This window comes from Carassius gibelio, chromosome B16, assembly GCF_023724105.1.
Source record: "Carassius gibelio isolate Cgi1373 ecotype wild population from Czech Republic chromosome B16, carGib1.2-hapl.c, whole genome shotgun sequence".
Lineage (NCBI taxonomy): Eukaryota > Metazoa > Chordata > Actinopteri > Cypriniformes > Cyprinidae > Carassius > Carassius gibelio.
This window is the reverse complement of record NC_068411.1, coordinates 11,134,767-11,160,940: the sequence shown is the minus strand read 5'-3', so window position 1 is coordinate 11,160,940 and position 26,174 is coordinate 11,134,767. Positions and strand designations below refer to the sequence as shown.

The following is a 26,174-nucleotide window of genomic DNA, read 5'->3' as shown; positions in this document are numbered from 1 at the left end:
CTTTTGGTTTGACCGTGCTTTACTATTTGAACTACAGAAAGGCAAAATAAAACTAAATAATTTTAAGTGTGTATGGTTTATTTTATTTCAGTTATATACATGTTTAATTTAAAGTTTTTTTTTTTTTTTTACGATTGTAGCATTTGTTTTAGTAAATAAAACAAAAATAAAATAAAACATGGTGGGGTGCTCTATAAGGTAAATAATAATGTCTTCATCCAGCTTGATAATACATTGCTTGAGGAAATGTGGAAGTTTGGTGTGGTTGTGACTTTGTGACCAGCCCTTCCTCCACTGAAGGACACGGCAGACGGTGAAAGAGTGAGATAATCGCCTCACCCACCTCGCGGCATTGTGTTTCCAGTGTTTTGCTTTCACATGTGATATGTCGGTTAGAGTGTTGTAATGCTACAGGCAGCTCATTAGCATATGAAAAGCTTTAGGTCATCTAACCTACTTTTCTTTCAACTGGCTGAACACAATATGATGACACGCTGCCATCTAGTGGAGGTCCAGAGGTAGTTACGTTGCATTTAAAAAAAAAAAATGTTTTACAGCAGTTCTTAAACAGTGAACATTGTAACCTTTGTTTGCTTCCTCTTATATAGCAACTGTGAGATACAGTTATACTTGTCTGAAGAGCAGGCTTGTATTTTATCTCTGAGCTGGTTTTCATTTATGAACTTTGATGTATTAAATAGTTCAAATTGTAGATTGAGATTAAATAGAGACATGTTTGTATGGTTCAGACAATTTGCTAAGGATTTCTACATAAAAGGGTGCTTAATGTTTATGAAATGTTACTTTTGAGCTCTGTAACATTTTAAAACAATATGCGTGTGTTGCTGTAGAATGTCAGATATAGGCATGGATGGTATCGCATTTTTGCCGATTTCAGAATTGCCGATATTTTTCAACTCCTTTGGCCGATAGCCGATGCTGATACCGATATATTTCCTTTTGTTTGGAAACAACACCAAGTCTCTCCTGTGTGTGTAACTGTTTCACACACTGAATGCATCATTCTGTACACGCATTCTCAGTTTAAATGCAGTGACACAAATCAGTGAATCTAATCACCATTCAGGCAAAACTTAGCTTTAAAAATGAGTCACTGGTGGCGTAATCTTATTGTTAGCACACCCAAAGCACATGCGAGTCAACCTATTCATCTTATCGGCAAGACATATCAGCATCATTTTTTCATATCGGCCCGATACCGATATGTACATTCAGATTCCATTATCGGCTGATTCCTATATCGGTATGATAATATTGTGCATCCCAAATGTCATACTTTGATAATAATCTAAATAATCTCGGACAATCTCTGAAATGTTATTACTTTATTTTATTATTATTTTATTGCATCAAAAATCAACAGTGTTTTAAATTCTTATTTGAATGTCTTTTTTGTGGTTTGTGTCACATGATATACCTGTACAACAGTGAGATGTTGCAACATTAAATGCACCGGTCATGCAGTCTGTACGTTGCTCTAGTAACACCATCATTAGTGTTGCAATTGAACACATTATATGTCAGACACCAGTTATTCTGCCACTGACCACATTTACGTGTCCGCTATAGTTTGTTTACTTGCTGGATTGCATTACTCTTTGAATTTGTCCACTATTATCCTCAGAAACAGGTATAGTCTGGGTCAAGTCAGCACGCACTCATTCAAGCTCAGGTTTGTGTACATGTGCATGTTTGAGGGTTAATACAGCTGTATAGTCAACTTTAGTTTGATGCAGTCGCCGAGGACACGCTGCCTGTTCTGACTCACAGAAAAGATTATATCAGATTTTCCAAAACAGAGATACTGTTTGGCTGTCGTTGCCATAGAAATATACCACTGTTTGTGTGGTTAGGCAAGGCTGTGCAAATGTTATAGGGAAGTGCAATATATCATATTGGTTATTTTAGATTTTAAGGCATGATTTATATAGGGGAAAAAAGTGGGAATGGGATATAACCCTGGACAAATTTAACAAGGTTCCCTGTGTACTAACAGCTTGTTTGTTGATTGCAAGTACTTTTGTGGCACGACTCCATCAGTAACTGGCGATTTTATTGTCAATTCTTCAAAATGTATTAGAGATTTACTGTGATATGGTATTACACTTCATTTCAGCAGCTGTCGTCTGCCATCTGATTGGCTCTTTCCCAAAGATTCCCATTCATCTCCTTATGGCAGTCATCTGTGCATGTGGCCTTTCCCACATGTCCTCTCAAGTTCTGAAAACCTTTTGTCCTCAAATGAATAGAGAAGCCAAGTACTTTAGGAAAATAACCATGCGATTCCAACTGTACTAGACTTGATATTATATGATTTTATAGACTGTATTAAAAGTCCTGTTTTGACTTTGATCATCTAACTTGGAAATGCTGTCATTGCTTAGGGCTTTATAGTTGTATAGGTAATAAGGTAATTACTTTTGCTTGGGTAGCTTTCTGAATTGTGTGCTTGCCATCTGTCGACCATGGAGTGTCACATGTGAAGCTAAATAAGCTTTTGAAATGACTCTGGATAAGAGTGTCCACCAAACTGTACCTTGACTGTAAAAAGAAATAGTTTGAAGTTGGTTGTGTGTGTTTTTGTGTGTTTTCAGCTGTTCAGTAGTAGTCCGACTTAAGTAGCAGCCACTGACATTAAAGCACCTTAACATTCTCTGTTCGAATTCTGCTTGTACAGAGATAGAGGAAGAGAAATTCTAGTAGTTAGGGAAAGTCATTGCTGCACGTCTTTGCCAAAGTTCGTCTTCAAAATATTTTTAAGTCACATTTTTATATGAAAATATAAAATGTAAAGTTAAATAGTTTAATTTTATCCTGCATATATATGCGATTGATTTTTCATATTTGTATACTGATGCTGCTATTTTTTTCTTTTCTCATCAGTTTTTTTTTATTTTTATTTTTTATATTTATTTTTTTTAGTTTTTTTTTTATTATTATTATAATTTCAGTTTTGTTAAATATTGAATAATATATTATATTATTTATATGTTATTTATAATTTGTATACTAATAATAATAATCAGAATAATTGTGTGTGTGTGTGTGTGTGTCCTCTGCACTTCAAGGTTAAGGTCAAGTGTTTGTCGTTTTTTATTAAAATATTTCAATATTCATTATTTAAATGTTTGTTTATTAATACCATTTTAAATCGCAGCTTATTTTAGATTTTATTTTATTGTGAATCCTGGGTTTCCAGCCTTTTTGACCAAAATGTATTTTATTAATAAAAGTAGATTCAAAATGTACGGTGTACATTCAAGCATGTATTGTCGAGTTGTTTCTTCTCTTTCTTTCCCTCTCATGTTCACTCACATACTCAACAGCTGTTAAACTTATCTCTGAGCCAGTTTCCCTGAGGCTGTCTAACTTCCTGCCTAACACACGCCCCCAAAACCCCCTGAACCGCTGGCTGTTTTGCATGAAATACTGTACGTCATATATTTTGTTTAATATAAAGAGAAAACTGATCCAGGGTCAGGAGGACAGGAACAATGAACACTGAACCCGACTGTCCTGAGAGAAATCCAGTCTATGTTTAGTGAGGGGCCATGTGACTGGTGTCATCAGCATGCCAGACATGGCTGGGCTGTGTCCGCGTTTGCTCACTGCCTCCTCCCTCATTTTACACTCTCCCTCTCTTCCTCCCACAACCACTTGGTTCTGTCGACGCCGTGTCTGATCCTGAAGAAGTGGAAAATGTAAGTTTGGGCGAGTGAACAGCGAGCCCGTGGCTGCAGCACCATGAGTGAGTACTGCTGTTCTTCACGCTCACTGAACTTTCGCTCACTATCAGACTTTTTACCGGCGGTGTCCAACTGTGGCCAGAGATTTTGTGTAGATGACCTTCTGTGCTTCAGGGTTAAGGCTAAGTTGTTTGTCTGTAGGGTTCATTTAACTGTGTGTTTGGAAGTTGCCAGTTTGTACTGCCTCGTATCAAAACAGGCTAAAAACACCATTTGAACTTTTAATTTTTTTTTTTTTTTTTTTTTTTTTAAATGCCTTCAAGTTTTCATGATTTGAGTCATTTAAACTTGGATTAGAAAGTTTTAGTCATTTTCTTTGTTTTCTATTTTTATTTTTAGACAATCAGTGTAGTTTTTATTTTTTATTTTATTTTCATTTTAAAGATTTGCCAACATGCACACGTAAAGTGGGGTTCAAAGTCAGTGATCCAAAATCTAAATTAAAACCTTCAATTAAACTACCACTTATTTATTTAATTAAAAAAATACATAAAATGTCTAAGAACGATGCATGTTTTGGACAATATTTTAAAAATAAAACAAGCATTGAAGCATGGTCTATGTTGCCTGCTTTGTGTAGAAGGTCAGATTTTCATGCTTCCTTTGAAGCACAAGTTGATTTTTGGATCATTATCAAATGATGATAAACTATGTTATATAAGTTTGATATGCATGCAGCTTATACAAACCAAATACTATATACTGTAGATAATTGTTATCATAAGGTTTTACACAAACGTGACGTGTCATTATTTTGATTATATATATATATATATATATATATATATATATATATATATATATATATAATTTTTTTAATTGATCCACACCTCATTTCAGCAAAGTCTGGTAGATTCTGTTTTGACATGCTCTCAGATTTCTTTGCCAGTTGGCTCAAGACAAACAAAGAACGCTCTTTAGTCAGAGTTTAACTGAATGAAACCCTCACCCCATACTTCTATACTAATTTTTTTTTTTTTTCTACAATGTTCCCCTTCTGTCTGAAAAAAAGTAAAATTTTCGCCTCACTTGTAAAGTGACAGAATGTGGCTGATATGTGTTCGTGTCATCCTGTATAATACAGAGTAAGTTTCCCTTTCAGGGGCCTCATGCTTTCCAGTGTAGAGAAGAGTAGAGAAGAGTGCCTGAGCCTTACAGGACTATTAGGGAAGTTAAATCATATTAGTTTCAGTTTTATACTCACATATAACCATTTGCCAACAAACTTTAAGAAAGACTTACCGTGAGATCAGAGATGTATACCTTGGCAGTATCATGTTTAATAATAAAAAAAAATAAATAAAAAAACTACACTACCCACAATCCTTGCACGAGATCCACCAATCGGAGAAGTCACGGTTACTGTACCATGGTTTAGTCCCATAAAGCATTACAAATTACAGAATATAATGTTGTTTTCCTGTGCTACACACACTACATAGGTATATTAACTGTTTGTATGTTGTTTTTTACACTTATAACCAATGTTTAGTGTTGTGCCATTTGCAGTGCTTCTTATGGCTTTATTATAATTATAATAATAATAATTATTATTATTATTATTATTATTATTATGGTACATTCTTAAAATCAAAGAGGTTGGTTTGGTTAATGGCTTGTATTTTGAAACCCCTTTATAGAAATTTAATAGGAACAGTTTTGGAACGGAGTCTGTTAAAAATGTAAGCATGCACTATTTTTCTGTTGCACTACCTGCTACCCTCTAACACACAGCTTAAACTGTTAGTGAAGGGCTTTCATTGTTTTAAAATCCCATGAGAATCTTGCTCTTTTCGGAGTTCTTTAACTGTTACATTCCTAAATCGCTTCTATTTTTCCCTTTACTTGATTGATTGATTGATTGATTGATTGATAAAATAATGCTAAAAATAATAACCGTTGGCTGTACATTCACACAGAGAGCATTTGGAATTGAAGATCATGTTTTATACCAGGTCCAGGTCTTAAACTGTCTCATTCCCATAACATCTGTAGTATTCAAGTTGCTACAATGAATTACCCAGGGTCAGTCCCTGTTTCTGTATGAATAATAGCTAGTGTTTTCACAAATGGCCGCTTCAAATTCATACAAACTTCATGTGGAGTTTCACTGAATGTGTGTCACAAACTTGGTGACCTTGTATAAAGGTGAGCACTGCTTTTATCTTTGCTCAAGGAGCCAGCACTGTGCCACATGCCATTAGAGCACCCAAAGTTCACATAGATACACACTCTCTCTCTCTCTCTCTCGCTCTCTCTCTCTCTCTCTCTTTCTCTCTCTCACACACACACTCACACTCTTTTTTTTACTCTGCTGACCATCAGTGGTTCATCTCTTTGGCGTTACAGCTGTAATGGGTGTTGCATTGTTGTAAGGCCAGTCCCATTCTTCTTGTGCTTAGTTAAACACAAGCATTTGTGGCTTCCATCACACAGAGTTGTTGACTCTCTAATTTGCCACACATTTCAGTCCTACAATTCTGTTCAGAAGCTATTTAGTCATTACCGTACAGAAGAGAGTTGTAAGAGTGGTATTGTTGGTTTGGAATGATCATCAATACTGTTTGTCTGACTAATTTAAGACCTAATTCAAGGTTTTCTTATGAAGGGAGGATGGGCAGAAAAACATTATGGTAAGACAGTGGCTGCTTCATAATTCCATTGAACATGAGTGTTTTGTCATTCCAAAAACTTGTGGATTGTAATTTGCTGTTTATTTGTCTTTTTATTGAAATGAATATCATTTATACAACTGGTTTAAAGGGTTTTGTGCAGAAAAAGTTCCAATTGTATTGAGTGGTGTAGGTGTGTAGTTCTTCATCAGACCACTAGAGGACAGCTTAAACTCGCATTTGATGCATTTTAATTTATAAGTTCTTACTTCAGTCCTAAATGTGTCTTTGACTTCATCTTTGTAATAATACTACATTGTTTTATATTATTACACTGTTATTATACAGTTATTACAACTTAAAGTTGTATTTTTTTTTAGCAAATGCATTGACTACTAGGCACTTCAAAGACTGTCATTATACAAAAGTGTAGTTGTAACTGGGTTATTTTTAGTAATTTCTTTAGTAATAAGCAAACGTCTGTGCGTGCCCAACATTTTTCTCACCATTCTCTTTGCATTCTCTCATTCTCTCCCAGATGTGTGTAACAGCACTGATCTTCCTGAGGTGGAAATCATCAGTTTGCTTGAGGAGCAGTTGCCTCATTATAAGTTGAGAGCTGACACAATATTTGGCTATGACCACGACGACTGGCTCCACACGCCTCTCATCTCACCCGACATCAACCTCGACCTGACCACTGAACAGATCGAGGAGACCCTCAAATATTTCCGTAAGCACAGAATCGCTCTGATATTATTCCTCTACTTTTCTCACTTTTGTTCACTATTTGTGCTGCCTCTATTTCCTGTCATACAAAATGTAGTTTTTTTTTTTTTTTGTCTGGCCATATATTCCTCAAAATAGTAACAACAAATATCTTAGAAATGCACTGACATACACAAATAAGCATATACATACACTCTCATAATCACCATTCATGCATACTTAAACAATGCTTCAACATAAAGATGTGTTAGTTAAACATTTGCTCTATGATTAGTTTCATTAAGAATAAAGAATAAAGTATAAAACCAATTCAATCTTTTTAGTATTATGGCAGTATTATTATTTTTTATTTTTTTTCAGTGCTGCATTTTTGTAACTTATTTGGAAATATGTGTTTTATGCTCAAGTTAAATCAGAAGGTTCTTTTGGTTGCACTTTATTTTACAGTACGTGTACTAACATGTACTTATAGTGTACTTACAGTGTATTTATCTAAGAAAGTTCTGGTAATACAAGGTAACTACATGGGGTAGGGTTAGGTTTAGTGGTAGGTTCAGGGTTAGTACCAAGTTATTACATAGTTATTGTAATTGCTATAATAAGTACATAGTATGTGCATTAGGAACAGGACTGTAAAATAAAGTGCTACCTTTCTATTTAAGATCCTTATTTCTATGTGTATATAAAAAGTTACTTGAGACTTGTGATACTAAATGTATAATAATTTGGTTAGTGCATTTACAGTTGTTCATATGTGACAGCTGTGTTTAGTATCCACAACACTGGGTTATATTACCAGGCAACCGTCCTACACTGCTGTTCATTGGCTGAGTCTCCTGTCACTCATTGTTGAAGGGAGCATATGATAGGACTCTTAGATCAGTTCCTTTTTCCATGATCTGTCCTTGAGTTTGATTGAGGTCGTCATCGTGACCACATGCAAAACATTATTTTTATTCCGTATTTAACCGACAGATCTGCAGTCGACCTTACAATCCTGCCATACTCTTAACCACTGAGTTGAAATAGTAAAATGACTGCAGTCAACAATGTAGATCACGTTTTGGCCTCCCTGGAAAATAATTTTACTTGGATATGCAAATATGTTTCAAAACGTCTAGTTTTAAAAATAGAGTGAAAAAAAAGAATATTAAATTTCCTTGTACTTATTTATGGTAGATTATAATATTCTGTCTTGCTTTATTTGAAGTTGTTCAACTTTCAGGCATTATAAAACTGGTTTTGATAGCTGTCTTTCAATATACAGTAGTCATCAGAGTTTATAGATCACAGGAGTTTACAGTATGACTGATACTGATGCCCTGGATCTTATGAGCTGTCATGCAGCTCTTTCATATATTAGCTAAAAATAGTTCAAACTGAGGCCCAGCTCTGGGTTGGGGAGGGACTGTGGCTAACATGATTTCAACCAAATCTCTCACAGTGCATGGCGTTGTTATGTAATTTATGCAAGCCTTAGTTCCAGTCCTTGAATTGGCAATGTTTATCCCCTTGAGTGGCGTTTCAAGAGCGTTGATTTGGAATACAACAGCATTGGCAAACTTCATTTTTCGTGTCACTCTGTTTGTGTATGTTAGTGGTCTTCCAAACTGGCTGTCAGTCTGTGCATTATTGGTGGATATTTTTTGATGACTCTTTCTTTGAATCTTTACACCAGTAGATGACTACAAGTGTTGAAAACTTTTTTGAGTGAGTCATTGAATTATTCACTCAATTGTTTGGCGTTAGATGTCAGACGGCACTTAAGTTCATTTATGATTTGTCTGTCTGAACCAGAGAAATAAAAGCAATCAATCTTTACCATATTGTCACGATCTCCCACTGGAGTGCCCATGAGCTCCACCAGTTGGCATTCCATCCCTAACTTTTACTGTTAACCCAGGACTACATTTCCCATAATCCTTTACCTGGACTCATCTGCACTCATCATCATTGCTAGCACTTGTCTTACATTACCTCATTAGTCTCACTATAAGAATGGCACACACACACTCAATCAAATCACTGTTTTTTTGTTATAGCCTGTACATTACCTAGGTTTCCTGTTTCCTTGCCTTTGTGTTTTTTTTTTTTAATATATTTTCCAGTTTTATCATTGTTTGCTGCCTGCCTGACTTTAGCCTGTTTTTGTGGATTACTCTTTTGGATTGCCTTGGAAATAACTGTAACGGTTATTATTAATTTTTAATTATTTTTTTTGGTCTTATGAAGTAATCTAATTTGTTGAGATTGATGGTGAATTGGTGGGTTTTTGTTAAATGTGAGCCAAAATCATAATTAAAAGAACCAATTTTATCTAAATTATCTCTTAATTATTCTTACAAAATCTTAATTTTGTCCTTTACGATTTTTTTTTTCTTTTAATTGTATGGAATTCATTGTGACATTTGTTACAGAACTCCAAGGAAGATGTTAAAGACAAAAATAATCCAAAATAAAGTCTTTAATTTTAATCCACACAACTTCAAAGAAGGAAATAACTCATGGTAACAGCAAACCATGTAACACTAATCAATAACCGACAGTGTAGTTAACAGAAAGGAGACTTTAAATAGGGCAGCTGACGAGGGGCAAACAGGTGATGGGAGTAGACTAATGATGACTAACGAGCAAACTAACTAATGAGCTAAATCCAAACAGGAACAAAACCATATAAGGAAACAGGAACAGGCAGACGTAACAGAAAAAGTCAATACTAAATTTCACAATCCTAACAACATTACTAATCAAGTCGGAGGTAATTCCTTCATATCCCACAACTCCATAAATCCATTGCCCCATCAGCATGATGTCATCAGTATGAGCCTTTCGCCAGTGAGCCGATGAGGTGGCAACTGGAACGTCATCAACAGTAGGTCGACGGCACCATAAAATGACTTCATAGCTGAACGCAAGCTTGTGATTGGATCATTTACACCATTCAAGAGCTATGGTGTTGAATAGAATCGCATTATAAGGAATGTATTTGCTAAATTTGTGTAAGCAGTAGTTTTATCAAATTAAATCAATATTTAGTTTTCAAAGAATATGAATGACAAGACCAAGCCTTTGTATAGAATACTCTGTGGTCAGTGTGTCTCCTTTTTTTTCCACCAGCCTATTTGTGGCAGTTCTTGGCACAGTGAATTGCAGAGAGTCAGCTGCTTCCTTTGGCAGGCAGACAGAAGCAGGACACCTGCAGTCACTGTACCAGCCACTTACATTTGAGCTGAGCACCAAAATCAAAGATTCCACGCATGCATTGCTACCACTGGCAGAAAACATCAGTGGAAGAGTGATGGAGAAAAACAGAGGGAAGTTAATCAACAAAGCATTATACAGCCTGGAGTCAGAGCCAGTTGCCATAGCAACCTTTCTAGAGAAGACTGGGTTGGGCTTTGACGAAGCAGCTGATGAAGTGCGCTCTGATTGGCTGGCATTGCTGGTAGGCCCGGCCCTCTAGTGTATGATACAACCTTGACTATAGCAGTACAATTTCCTGCGCAACTCTGCTGGCTTTTAGAGACACTGCATTCATCATCCCTTGTTCTCTGACCTTGTATGTGTAGGATGTCTTGTGACTAGTTAGTGGCAGATCAGTAGATCCGGCTGCTGGGAGAATGGGCAGCCATAGGTGCATGTATGTGTGTGTGACCTCAGACGCCGGACGGGAGAGGCTGCAGCTCAAGACTGAAGGAGACTGAGCATGCAGAGGTTTGTGGAGGCTGATTACTACGAGCTGGACTGGTACTATGAAGAGTGTGCTGACGGTAAGACCATGATGGAAAAATCTCATCGGCTGCCGCTAAGGGGGGGAGAGGGGGCAGAGGGGTGGGGAGAGGTACCCCAGGGAAGTAAACCCTTTTAGAAAGTTGGTTAGTAACATGGTCTGCTGTAGACAAGAATGGGAAAGGATATTGAATAGCACCACTCAAATTGACATGAAATTCACAAATTTGTCCAAAACCTGATGATCATGTTATCAAAAATGTTTCAAGAATGTTCCAGACAGCATCTTGTGGGCATCTTGAGTTCAGTCACATACACATTATATATATATATATATATATATATATATATATATATATATATATATATATATATATATATAATATTATTATTATTTTAAGTATGACCTTGAATTGTTCAGTCTTGAATACATTCTAATCATTTAATGCCAGTATTTATTTTCATAAATATTTATTTATTTATGATGATCATCAGGTTTAAATAGCATTAGTTTTTGCTATTTGAATGCATTATATTGTGAACTGCACTGTATTTGTTATGATCTTCTGTTAAGTGTAACCCCATAAGACTTCTTACAAAGTGATTGCTAAATTTCAGCAGAAGTCTTTAATAACCATAGCATTCATTCAATCGTCTCATAGTCTTAAAGCAAAGAGACATACATTTATTACTGGATAGATCCAGGTTTAAATTGCATTCATACCCCAGTCACTTATATCTGAATATACATACTGTCTGTTGTCCTTTCCGAAAAAAAAGTTATATATTTGTGCAAATCAATAAAATGATTGTGCACACATAGTCTCAGCATTCACCACTGATGATGCGCTCATATACAGTATGTAGACATTATGAAGTCACAAGCAGCAGGTTATATCACAGTACTGCACATATATGCTTGCTGGATGTTTTAGTGCTCTCTGATGGCTGTTCGCTGCCTTATCCTTTCTTCCTTATAATATGTCTCCTTAGAACTGGGATGGTTACGTAATCCTGCATGAAACTGCTCTGTTTTGATCCCAGTCATTTACTGTGATGTGCAGCATGCAGCATATTATGCAAATATCAAGTTATGCGTGTATGCAATGTTTGTTTAGTTATATCAGGTCAATGATGAATCGCTTGCTGTCTCGAAATGTTATCAAAATTAGGGGAGCAAATAGAATAAAACCTCAATGAGTCACAGAAGTGGATCATTTTAATACAATGTAAAAATATTAATAAACAATACAGAGGTGTTAGATGGATGCAGGGTTTTTTCAAACACGCAGACTGTTGTAGGCTGTCACTCTTGCAGTCAATACGGAAATCTCTCAGGCTGAGACAATGCTGTGAAAGAGGAGTCAGAGACATGTTGTATGTGTGCAATGGCTTATTGGCAAAATATGAATGAATGATTCGGTTTCAGCACTCTATACTACATTAACTCATGTTATTTTGTACCAAACACTTCATGATAACACTTAGACATCCCATTATTAATAAAACTGAACCAAGCTATCAGTCACGGATCATTAGAGCAGAATATATCTGTTTGTGGATGATTCTCTCAATGCATGTTATATGATATTAAATGTATGTGATTGTATACCAGTGGTCAACCGATATATTGCCAAGGCCGATATATCGGCTGGTATTTGCCCCTTTTTTCAAATATCGGCATCGGCCGATAAGTTTTTCTGCTTGGCCGATGTGTTCGAGGAGCGGCAGAGAGCGGCGGTGCCTGAGCGCACACAGTGCTCAAATCTCTCTTGTTCGTCCTCGTCGTTAACAGTTCTGTCTAATACGGATAGAAGTCTGTCTAATAATCAGATAGAAAGGTTAAATGAAGGAATTAATGTATACAGAAAGTATTGTAACGATTGCTTTTATATTAGGAATATTAGTAATAGAAAGGCAAACATTATAATACTTTCTCATTTGCCACATCATTTAGCAAATATGCATTCATACAATTTAAACTGTTGGTTACAGTGTTTACTTTCTTTTGAATTATATTTGTATTAAATATGTATTTATTTGTGGAAAATACTGTCATCTAAAGTATTAGCATGTTTCTTTTACACATTTACTTTTTTAATCCATTGTCAAATGATTTCAAATTTCTGAAATATTAGTAAAAATATATATTTTTTTAAATCATATTGGTTATCGGCCCCAAGATATCAGCATTGGCTGTCAAAAAAAACACATCGGTCGACCACTAATATATACTATTCAGTTTTCGTTGACCCACACTCTGTGTTGTGTTTTGGGTCTCTATTCCTCTCACACAGCATATTGATTTCTTAAGTGGTTGAGCAGAATTCAACACACACACATTCTTTTTTTTTTTATTCCCATTCAACCTGTTTTGCATTTCCCACTCCCCTTCTCACTTTCTCCTCCCCTCTCAGAGTTTTCCCAGCCCTTTACCATATTCCTCACCATTTTCAGCCCGTCTTTTCTCGCTTTTCCTTTTAGCCTCTTCAGTGGAGCTAAAGCACAAAAGCTCAGCCATGGTTAAGCTCACACTAAGGAGAAACCCGCCTCCTTCACGGCCTTGGCCATTGTGCCATTCTCTCATTCCTGTCACGCTATTGTGTTTCCATAGGAATGAAGGCCCTCAACAAACCGCATTTGCAAGAAGTTTGCGCTGCAGACTCTATTGCAATTATAAGAAATTTGCATTCACTCAATGAAACGAAAAATGAGTGATAACAAAACAAACCCAGACTTTGTTAATGGGTGATTCGTGAGACGTTGTTAGACTAGGTGGAGTTGTAAAAGTGTAAGTGTTGTTATCAAACGCCGCATGTCTTTACTCTCCAGTTGTCAAGCTGCTGAGTTTAAAGGGTAAAGATTATTACCATATAACGCTATAGTGAACTAAAATGATTCCGCTTGTTTTGGTTATGTTTAAGTTTTGTGAAGCAAGTTAATAATCAGACTGGTCTCAATTGTTTATTTATTGGTATATGTGTGTAAAACTTACAGGTACAATTAGTTTTTTTTTTTTTTTGTAAGCTTGGGTAGGTGCTTCAAACGTGCAATAATAATATATAGACAAATGGATGTATGAATCCTTTGCTAATCAAAATAAAGACATTACATGATCAGTAATTTATAAATGATTACAAGACATTTTATTAATTTTAAGGTTTAAAGTGTAGCTTTGTTTAAAAATAATATAAACAAACTACAACCAGAACTCACACAGAACACAAAAGTTATTTCAGTTAAATAAATGTGATTGATTGTGGTTACAACTAATTCATTAAAAATGTATATAGGTTCGTAAACATTTGTTTTACCTCATGTAAACATGAGGTCAGATCAGAATTTGTTCTCTAATGGAGTACATCTCAGAAAATACATTATGTATGCATGTGTGTGTGTGTGTGTACATTTTATATATATATATATATAAATAAATTAACTAATATATATATATATATATATATATATATATATATATATATATTAGTTAATTTATTTACTTTAGCAAATTGTTTGTTTATAGAAAAAAATCTCTTTATTTTTATTGAATTTCCTTAACTACCCTTATCAAAATTTGTTATTTTGTATTAAAATATGTATCTAATTTTTAGCAAAAGGTGCGTCATTTTATCATTTGTTTGCGCTCTCTATGGCTATGTGGAATCTTTTCATTAGGGAATATGCATAAGCTCCGCCCACATAACAGGTGTAGTCAAACACAACTCAGTCACACCTTGATAAGTTGCCATGGTGTGTGGAACGTACCATTCTGTCCTCTGCAGAAGGGGGACTAGAATTTCTTTTAAGTTTTAAGTTTAGTTTAAACTTATGAAACTTAATATAAATCTAATATATAAAACCTCCGGGAATTCCTTATAATTTTATACATAAATGCATGTTGATTTACAAAAAAAGTAGTTGGGTTCTTTTCTTTTTTAAGTGACACATCCCCTGCTATTTCTCATGTGAGCGGTAGCTTCCAAGCATTGAGTCTGCTGTGACAGGAGTGTGTCAGTCAGGGACGGTCTATCTGATCTGTGAGATAGGGTTATATGTCCAGCCCAACGTCACGGTCTCACAGATGGCTGTGGACGTGAGATGGATGAGACAGCCTGGGCTTAACTAGCCCAGAGACAGCATGACATTGACTCTTGATCACTCTAAAGAGGAGTACTTTGAGTTTGACTCTTCTTTAGAGATCCTGGAAATATCTAGCTCATCTTACTTGAGCTCAAACAGTGCTGATGATGAGGATGATGAGGAAGATGCAGAGCCATACACCCTGGAGGAAGGTACAGTATCCGTGACCTGATATTTTGATCCCTTTAAAAGTAAAAAAATGTCTTTCAGTAATGGCCAATGGCTTATTCTGAAATCTAAATGATCTGATCAGGTTTTTCCATTCCTGGTTGGGGATGACATACATGTACCTGGTTAAAGCATTTAAAATGTACACAATACATCAGATTCTTCTTGTCTGCTTTCTTCTTCTCTCTGACCTTATCACTATTTGTATTTCAAAATATTTAGTGTGAGCGTAAACACTCAGGCTGTCATTAGTGTTGTAGAACATTGTAACTCATTTTAGTGTCGAAACAAATTGGTGAGTTACACAGTTTGAATCATTACGTTTCAAAGTATTAATCATACAGTTTCAGGAACAAGTGTAAATCTGTTTTAGCTTTTATTGTGACTAATTAATGTCATGGCCTGCTGTTTAGATTTATTACTAATTTGCTGTGTCCCAGAGCATTCCATAAGTTTGATCATGTCAACACTGCACAGACCTTTCTCATATTGGTGCAGAATACACTGCAGGTATGCCATTATATGACTGGAGTAATGATTAACTATATCAACTATGCTTTGTGTTTTTCTTGGCCTAGCATTTACTTTTGAAATTTATTCCCTAAGGGATTGCCACTAAATTTCACAAATAATTACAAAGACATGGTATGCACCACATATAATAGTATTTTCTTGTAAAACATACTCAAATACTCTTTATACTTTATTTACAGCTATGTTTTTTGTTTGTTTTTGTAGCCTTTGTAGTTAAATTCAATAAAAATAATAATAATAGAGTAATAATAACAATAACTATTATCTTTATTATTAATAATAATAATAGAACATATAAAAACAAAAATTATCTCATACTGTACGTACAGTAGTTTAAAAATGAAAACAGAAGTTATATTATATTTGTTGAAACCTAAATATATTATTTTTTAAATATATACACTACAACTTCTGTACAGCAGATCAGCATATTTGAAAATGTATTAGAATAGAAAGCAGTTATTTTAAATAGCAAAATTATTTTACAGTTGCTGTTTTTTAATCAAATAAATGCATTGCGCTTTAGCATTAACATTTTTATAATCAGGTGCATGTATTAATAATTGTGACATAGTCACACTGTGATATCAATTTTTTATTTTACCTTTTTGTTAATGCAATAACATGAAGAGTACCAAATTGCATGGGTTATATCTTTCATGTGCTAGCTATATTTCATTATGCTCTTTAACAGTGTAGCAATCAGTAGGTAGATTATACCTGACATGTTAATTGCATTGTTCATTTTAATGCATACTGTATATAGAACAAAGCTTTATAACTCACCAACAATACATTTATAATGCAATATACATACAGGCTTGATTAAGTGCTATTCAAATGCTGGAAATGCACAAGGTTATTTCAAGTCCAAGGAAGTCTTATTAATGCACTAAACATGACATGTGGGAGCGATTACTGCCTGACTGCGTTCTTTGTGTCCAGTTTACACTGAGCTGGTCTGATGGCAGGTCATTGTGTACGGTTGCTCTTAGTTTGTTGTTTGGTCTGGTGTTGAGTGTCATGGTACCGGGGTCAATCCATGTTGGTGGACGGAAAACTTTGTTATCGAGTGTGAAGCGCCCTGTCCTGGGAGCTTAGACCAGCAGCTGTCTAACTTGGTCTTTAATGAGTGTTTACCCATGTAAATAAACCTTGCTAAGCAGGTTAATTCATTTGTGATGGCCATTGAACTATGAAAGGGACATAATGTGATGTCTCTCAAATGTGGTATATACTGTTATTGATAAATATTCTGTTCAGTGAGATTTTTAGTTGTCTCTATTACATTTGTAATCCATAGCAACATGACAACAATTTAATTCTGCTCATTCTTTCTTTACACTGGATGTTTTTGAATAATAGGAATTTTCTAAATATGTTAATACTTTTATAAATATATAAAAGTATTTTATTTATATATATATATATATATATATATATATATATATATATATATATATATATATATATATATATATATATATATAATTTTATTTTATATATATAATTTTATTATATGGTAATTATATAAATAAAAATTCCGGATTACATATCTTTCTCCAAAATAGCCAACCAGAGAAAAAAAAAAAAAACATTAAATTTTTTGCAAGATTCAATGCTTTGAATTCAACAACGATGCATTAAATTGATCAAAACTGACAGTAAAGATGTTTACAAAGTTACAAAAGATTTCTATTAAAATATATTAAGCATCACTACTGTTTTAAACATAATTGTTGAGGAGAAATGTTTCATGAGCACCAAATCAGACTGAAAATGCAGCTGTGCCATCATGGGAGTAAATTGCATTTAACAAAAAAGTTACTTTAATTTGTTATATTGTTATTATGAAATTTAAAAACCTTTTATTTTATAAACCATTTATTTTATATAAGTAATTTGAAGCATTTATGCCGTTAAATCAAATGGTGTTTAAAATCAAGAGAAATTATAATTATATAATTAAATTATATTATTATAATTTAAGTGACCCTTTTGATTTGGAAAGCTTAAGAGAGAGTATGATTTTCAACATTATGATTTATATATATATATATATATATATATATATATATATATATATATATATATATATATATATATATATATATATATATATATATATATATATTGATTTTGGTGGTTGAATTATTAAACACTATTAAAGGCTGGCCTCTAACTTTTAGGACTTGGTTCTGTTTTCATTTGTTCGCAGGAACAATAAGAATTGTTCTTAAATGAGAATATTCTCACACAGCAATAGCATCGCTGTACTTTGATATGCATTGGGTGGGTTTGTTAGGTTTACTATTCAGCCATATCCTATCAACCATTGTTGTAGTGTGACTCACAGTCCATAACAACATCTGCAGGGCTAAGTTTAACCTATACAGTACAATATAATGAAACCACGCGTCAAACTGTAGCTTCTCCACAAATATTTTCATCCTTGATCAAATAATACCACAGAAAATGTTCTGTACTATTGGCAGAGTAGATTGTTTAAGAGAAGAATACAGTATGGAGCTGATGTGTGTTTAAATGAGTCCTGCTCCAGGAATGTTTCGGTGTGGTTTATAGCTGGGTGTTGGATTCAGGTGCTGTACTGAGTGTGACGCAGATGGAAATGTCTGCTTTGCATTTGATTCTTTAACACTTACTTCGCTTAAAGAGTTCTTTTTTTTTTTTCTTTTTGAACAGTTGAAAGCATTATCATGTCGTCTAGTGTCCATCTCACCAGCAGTACAACGATTATGTAACTGTAGTGTTTGTGTATTGTTTACTGCCCTAATGAAAAGTGTTTAATTGTCAAAATACTTTTTTTCTATACTTAATATATTATACATTTAATTTATTTATTTTAAATGGCTATGAGTGAGTTAGATTCCCTTAAAAGTGTTAACACTTAGGCTTCATAACACCAGAAAAAAATAAATAATGGGAGTTCCCATTATGCATATTTAGTTTAGAATTGTTCATTGTTATATGTAAAATGGGTTTTCATCTTTGGACCGCATCATTGCACAATCATATTTTAAAGGTTGCAGTTGTATTATATTGTACTAAATATAGTTTGCTTCGAACACGCAGGCAGGGTGGATCTGTTGGATGTGACTCTAATAAATCCACTGAGATATTTATGAGCTGGAAAATGCTGACCTGTTGATAATGAGAAAATATGATGGTGCTAATGGTGGTGTTTGATCTCCATTGATTTCCCTGGAGAAGAGATCTATTAGAGCAAAGATTAGATTCTGGAAGAAAGTTAGTAAGACCATGTGAACAATGTGACCTGGAAAAGAGCCAAAACATTGGTTTAATGGAAATTCTTCTCATTTTTTCATTCATTGGAATTTTGGAATCAATACAAAGAAAATCAAAGTCATGTCATCATTTGTGAAAAATGTAGTGCACTTAATTGTATTGAATGCATGAAATTTATTTAAATTCAAATACAAAAGTGAAGCAAAAAGGCCATGAAATTACATACCTGTATAAATATTGGCTCAGAAAATGACTAAACTTATTAATATGTTTACTTTTAATTGCAGTTAATGTGCAGTTAAGTGTGTGAAAACATTTGGTAATGTTATATTCATTTAAAGTATATTATTTTTTTTAAGTATGTTCAAGTAAACTTCTTTTTTGCAAGTAATAAATATCCCTATGTGTTCTGAGCATGTATGCACCTCTTATGTTACATACTGGTACTTTGTGTTTTAACGCAGTGTACCTTTAATTTTGAAATGTTTATTAGTTTGCTATATTCATTTTTTTATTCCTCTGTTCCTATAGTTCTATGTGCTGATCGAGTGGGCCAGATGACTAAGACGTATAATGATATAGATGCTGTGACACGTCTCCTGGAGGAGGTAAGCCATGGGAAGTGGGAGGAAGTCATAGCAGTCATTTAAAAATAACAAATAGGGTGGAGGTATTTTTGGTGTAAAGCATGGCCCACGTGTTGTGATATAGGTCTTTCAGTGAACCATAATAGTTCATGATTACATAAGTATCATCCACAGTCCTGAAGATGTTACCATATGTTTTTGAGAGATACTAGATATAATATCCAGGTTTCTGTAAAATGTAGTCACTGAATGTTCCAAGCTATTCAAAATGAACACATAATACGGAATTGTTTGATTGTGAGCCAAACAAAGGACATATAGGGTCATTTTGTGTTCCTCAATTCAGAAAGAGCGGGATTTGGAGTTGGCGGCTCGTATAGGTCAGTCTCTGCTGAAGAAGAACAAAACCCTCAGCGAGAGGAACACCTTCCTGGAAGAGCAGGTGGAGCACATACGAGAAGAGGTAAGAGAAGAAAACTGAAAAGTGAGACAAGCCTGTTGGATAATGTCATTTGTTTCTTTAGAAATTTTGTGCTGAAATTACACTGGAATAAATAACTTTAAAGGGGTCATATGATGCGATTTCAACTTTTCCTTTCTCTTTGGAGTGTTACAAGCTCTTGGTGCGTAAAGAAGATCTGTAGTTGCAAAGGCTAAAGTCTCAAAAAGCCACTCCCCCCTAAAAACTGCTCATTCAAACACGCCCCCACATGTCTACATCACTATGTGGAAATATTTGCGTAATGTCGCCCAAAGGTTCATGCAAAGAAAGAAAGGGAAATGCTGTGTGTATCTAGGCAAAAGCAAAAGCACTTTATTTGGCCTTCCGAGAGTAGACGCATTTAGGAATCTTTAAGATTACTTACAACAGAACATCAGTGCATTTTATGAACAACCGTTTCGTGAACCTAGGAGAGGAGGTAATTCTGACTTTGCTACTACAATCTGGCACTTCTGAATCAGCTACTGTAAGTATGTTTTGTTCTAAGTTTAAGTATTTGCTATTGAGTGTTCAAACGCAGAGTTTTGCGTGTCGCGTCTGTGTCTGTCTGCCTGCCTGTCTGTCTGTCTGTCTGTCTGCCTGTCTGCCTGTCTGTCTGTCTGTCTGTCTGTCTGTCTGTCTGTCTGTCTGCCTGTCTGCCTGCCTGTCTGTCTGCCTGTCTGTCTGTCTGTCTGTCTGTCTGCCTGTCTGTCTGTCTGTCTGTCTGTCTGTCTGTCTGTCTGTCTGTGTGTATGAGAGAGAGAGAGAGAGAGAGACAGTCACACAGCTGTCTTAAACGTCCATGGCTTGTGTACTGCAAACAAATACAAGCTTCTTCATTGTGTCTGTCCTGGGTCTCTGTTCCCCTTTTCAGGCTTGAACTGATGGTAAAACTAAGGACGTAATTAACGGTCTTTACATTTATTTTGAAAGAAGAAGCTCACCATTATAAAAAGCTTTTAAAAAAATGCTGTGAGTCAGTTGGCCAATCAGAGCAGACTTCTTGTCGGAAGGAGGGACTTTGTCGAAAATTATGTGTTTGAAAGAGCCGTACAATAATATACAGTATTTGAAAAATAATGTGTTTTTTGTTTTTTTATTGAAGCATGTCAGCATATTCTGTTACACCAAATACTCAAAATAATGATCTTTAAAAAAAGCATCATATGTCCCATTTAACCCAAAGAATATTGTCCCAATAAAAAGTATTTTTTAGGATGATATGGTTCTAAAGTATTACTATGTGTAAAGAACATTCTTTTTTTTTAGCAGCATGAATCAGATTTAATCGAAAAACATTCTTATATAAAACGACACAGACTGTTTGAGTATAGAGTTATTGTTGCATGCATAGGCTGTGAGTGTTTGTGTTCTTCCATGCAGGTGTCTCAGCTGCGTCATGATCTCTCAATGAAGGATGAGCTCCTGCAGTTCTACACAAGTGCAGCTGAGGAGAGCGATGGAGAATCTGCTTCTACCACACCGTGAGTCCATGTATTAAAGGGATAGTTCACCTAAAAATTATAATTCTGTCATTAATTACTCGCCTTAATGTCGTTCCAAACCTGTAAGACCCTTGATCGTCTTCGAAACGCAAAGTAAGTTATTTTTGATGAATTCCGAGAGCTCTCTGACCCTCCCATAGACCGCTAGGATCCTAACACAATCAAGGCTCAGAAACATAGCAAGGATATCGCTAAAATAATCCATGTGACATCAGTGGTTCAACCGTAATTTCACGAAGCTACGTGAATACTTTTTGTGCGCAAAGAAAATTTTAAACTATGACCCTATGGCACCCTTTTGGTGAGTATCACATACATAAACAACATATTCTGTTTTGTGTCAGCAGCACCATACACTGATATGTTGCATACATTGTTTATGTATGTGATACTCTCCAAAATTGTTGAATAAAGTCATAATTTTAGTTTTCTTTTCGCACAAAAAGTATTCTCGTAGCTTTGTAAAATTACGGTTGAACCACTGATGTCACATGGATTATTTTAACGATCTCCTTACTATGTTTCTGAGCCTTGATCGTGTAAGGAACCTTGCTGTCTATGGGAGGGTCAGAGAGCTCCCCGAATTCATCAAAAATATCTTAATTTGTGTTTCGAAGATGAATGAAGGTCTTACATGTTTGGAACAACATAAGGGTGAATAATTAATGTAATGAACAGAATTTTCATTTTTTGGTGTACTATCCATTTAAGTTTGAAAAATACCTCAAACTGTGGAGTTCTATAATATTTCTGTTTTGCCTGAAAATTATACGAATAGTTATTTTCAGTGAGGAGATTCCCATGTACTAAAGTAGGCACATCTGTCTATGATTTTTTCTTTTTTTCATTGCAGTATTCGCAGAAATGACTCGTCTTTCACAATCCCGAATTACCTCCCTCTGGATTCCCTACAAAAGAAACTCAAAGACCTGGAGGAAGAGAACATCGTCCTGCGATCAGAGGTGAGAGAGTGAGGCCTGACCTCACATCCTTCAGCTGTTCAGAAGAATGCTTTGCATAACATTATTCAAAAAAGCCTCCAATCAAACTTATCAGAGTTTCAGGCTTATATCACATTTCCAAGACAAACACACATGTAACAGCTTAATTCTCTGATGAAGATATTTGCGAGTTATCTGTGCCCTTTAGTCAAATAAAACTTGGAAATACTGTATTGATGATAAGAAGAAAATATACACACATCCACATAGATATGTAGCCATGACATGAAAACAACACGCTTGTGTAACAACTCCATAGCTTTGCTTTTTGCTGCAGATTAAATTCAAACATGATTGTTTTGTTCTAAAACATAGAGACTTTAGACTTTAGACCTGTTCTTCTGACAAGAACACTGAAACAAGTAAAATGATGCATCCATTGTTTATTCAGATCATGCGTGTGTGTGTGTGTGTGTGTGTGTGTGTGTGTGTGTGTGTGTGTGTGTGTGTGTGTTTATAGGCAAATCACTTAGAGACAGAGACCATCTCGTATGAAGAAAAGGAACAACAGCTTGTAAATGACTGTGTTAAAGAGCTCAGTGAGTAGATCCACCTTTTACACCATCAACAATCATATTCCTTTGAAATGTAAACTGATATTACATAATCATCCTACAGTAGTTAAATTCATGCATGCTATTCATTACCTTATAGTTCCATCCTCGTAGTATAACAGTTTAGTTATTAATGACACGAACTGCACATACTGAGGTGCTAATCTATAACTTGCTTTGATTGTGGATTGGGGACTTCCCATGGTTATTGTTTACCAAGGGAGAGTTTGACACATGAAGTCTATCTCTTCTCCCTTAGGAGATGCTAATATACAGATCTCCACGATTGCGGAGGAGCTGGCTAAGAAAACAGAGGATGCCTCTCGCCAGCAAGAGGAAATCACACACCTTCTCTCTCAGATCGTCGACCTGCAGAAAAAAGCCAAATCTGTGAGTTCTCTTCACTGTACTGTAGACATGATTAATACAAGGATATCTGGTTTCATATTGGTCATATAAAACAAAATTAGGCAATATAACACAAAATAGAATGTTATAAATCTAAAACTATATAAAAAATGTAAGCGGTTACAGATTGCAAGTTACCCTGTTTAAAATGTAATAAGTAACTAGTGTAACTATTTCAGTTACTTTAACAAAGTAATGTAACCGATTACTGATTACATTTCTAATCAGTGTTTTCAATTGTTAATCATTTTAAAACATTTCAAGCATGTAGTATCAACAATGATTACAGTCTGATTTTCTAAATCCTTCAACAGTTTAATAAAGATAAAATTTTAAAGCACAGCTACAACAAAATCAGACTTTATACTTTCAGATGCTTCTGAGGTTAATACAGATTTAAAATGATATTATAAAATGGATAGTTCTGGTTAGGGCTACGCGATTATGACAAAAATCATAATTGTGGATTATTCCTTTGAAATTGTAATTGCGATTATTAATTAAGATTATCAAAATTTACATTGAATGATGTTTATAGCATTGTTTGACGCAACTGAATGCCGTATTTTTATATGAAAATAAACAAGCTGAAAACACTCAAACACTCACTAACTTTTAGTGGTTTTCCATAGCATTAAGCCTCAAATGTCAGCTATACATCAGATTGGTTTCTTCTTTAAATTATATTGAAAAAAATATGAATGGTATTGTAATTTTATACTTAAACTAAGTATAAAACAATGGAAAAACCCTTAAGATAACATGTAGAAAGAAAGAAATAATGCATCTTAAGCATGCAGAATAACATAATAGGACTTTGAACGATTAATTGCTGCTTTGAACAATTACAAACTTGTGGCATCCATAATTGTAATTGTTATTAGAAATGTGATTAATGTGATTCCTTGATTCTGATTGGTTGAGCCACGTTCAAAGCTGTTGTAAATTGCACTACCAAACATACACTTTTGTTTACTTTTGTGTGTTATTCGGCAACCTCTTTGTTGGAACCACAGCTGTTTCTGAGAAACTACATTGTTTGGTGGAAGAATACTGTTTTAATTAATATCATTACACTTTATTTGCTCAGTTTTATTCTGTGAAGCCAACCAACTATGTATATGGGAAAAAAGCAATAAACCCAGTGAAAGTGTGGTTTACAGTGGTGTTAAGGGTGTTTTAGGCAGGAAGCACTGGCATCTAACAATGTCTTGGAAATAAATAGTTAATCTGAAAAAAAAAATATTTAAGCTTTTAAATAGCAGGACAAATTATTTTTAATAGCAGAAGGCATCGTGCACAAGAAAAACAGGCAAAGCCACAGATTAATATTATTCAACAGATTAGTTACTTTTAATTTGTAATCAAATTGCATAGTGTTCCTGTAGCTCAATTGGTAGAGCATTGCCTTATGAAGCGCAAGGTTGGGGGGTTCGATTCCAAGGGAACACATGATAGGTAAAAACTGACAGCCTGAATGCACTGTAAGTCGCTTTGGATAAAAGCGTTTGCTAAATGCATAAATGTAATTTAATTTAATTTAAATTTAATAACGACGTTACATATAACTATTTACTCCCCAACACTTTTTGCAGGATGCAACCATTTAACAAAATGAGCCATTTCTGTAGTATGATTTTGTATAAGAACCAAAATAAATGCCACCGTGTTCAATATTTATTGCTGCTAAGAAATGTATTAGTCATAGTCTTGACTGTTTTGTCTTTGGTTTTAATTTCAGTTAGTTTGTTGTACTGTCAGTTATAGGAAGCACAGTTCTGTATTGGTAATCAAGTGTAATTATTTGTTATTTGTTCAGTATGCACTAGAAAACGAAGAGCTCACCCAGCATCTGGGAGCTGCTAAAGACGCCCAAAGAGCACTAACAGCGGAGGTAACGTACAATCAAACACTCCAGCATATTCACATACTGTTATTCAACTAAAATGCCAGCATATGAGGGTTAATGATTAACAAAGGTGTGTAGTATTATCCTTTGAATTGCTTGATTTGAATTGAAACCCTGATCTGAGTGGTTAAATGAATTTGACTGCTGTTTTCACCTGCTATCAGTCTCTTTACATCAGTCTTTATCTGTTTCTTTCTGTAGCTGAGGGAGCTGGAGGATAAGTATGCTGAATGTATGGAGATGCTTCATGAAGCTCAGGAGGAACTGAAGAACTTCAGGAATAAAACGCTGCCTCTCAGTACACCGCGACGATTCCACTCGCTTGGTCTCTTCCCTATGGTGAGAAATGGAGAACAACAAAATAATTTAATGTATTATTCATTTTCACAAATTGTTCACTTAGTATGTACTAAACAGTAAGCAATACACTAGTATGCTAAATTATCACTGTTATTCCCTGGCTAATGGCGAGTTTGTGCCTTGTGTGTAACAGGACTCTTTAGCTGCTGAAATTGAAGGCACCATGAGGAAAGAGATTCAAATGTCTGATCCAGACGTAGAGGAACAAAGGTGCGTTAGTGTGTCATTTCCTGTGTCTCTTATCCTGCATGAGTTATGAGTTGCATGCTGAGTCAGTTTCAGAGGAATATAAAATATATTCTCATCTCTGTCTCTGTTACATAAGTTCTAAGCAGCCATGCATTATTTTATTTTTTTCTTCTTGTTTTCTCGTTATAACAACTTAATTGTCTCGTGATCTAAATATAACGAGTTGTTTTCTCA

At 34.8% G+C, this 26,174-nt stretch overlaps 1 protein-coding gene across 5 annotated transcripts in view; it reads left to right on the top strand.

Annotated features, from left to right (window-relative positions):
* The window catches only part of LOC127974913 (trafficking kinesin-binding protein 1), a 42,758-nt gene that overhangs the window by 4,815 nt on the left and 11,769 nt on the right, over positions 1–26,174 (top strand). Inside the window, exons 1-11 of one of the 5 annotated variants that reach the window (XM_052578497.1) lie at positions 3,552–3,769; positions 6,918–7,112; positions 19,478–19,554; positions 19,880–19,996; positions 21,398–21,498; positions 22,373–22,481; positions 22,981–23,059; positions 23,334–23,464; positions 25,302–25,376; positions 25,593–25,730; positions 25,885–25,961. In XM_052578497.1, the coding sequence (XP_052434457.1) occupies positions 3,766–3,769; positions 6,918–7,112; positions 19,478–19,554; positions 19,880–19,996; positions 21,398–21,498; positions 22,373–22,481; positions 22,981–23,059; positions 23,334–23,464; positions 25,302–25,376; positions 25,593–25,730; positions 25,885–25,961 (1,103 nt within the window). In that variant the 5' untranslated portion in view covers positions 3,552–3,765. Of the gene's footprint in view, positions 1–3,551; positions 3,770–6,917; positions 7,113–10,215; positions 10,879–14,843; positions 15,130–19,477; positions 19,555–19,879; positions 19,997–21,397; positions 21,499–22,372; positions 22,482–22,980; positions 23,060–23,333; positions 23,465–25,301; positions 25,377–25,592; positions 25,731–25,884; positions 25,962–26,174 lie in introns of those variants that run through there. The other 4 variants (XM_052578492.1, XM_052578495.1, XM_052578494.1 and 1 more) reach the window with 4 other exon arrangements.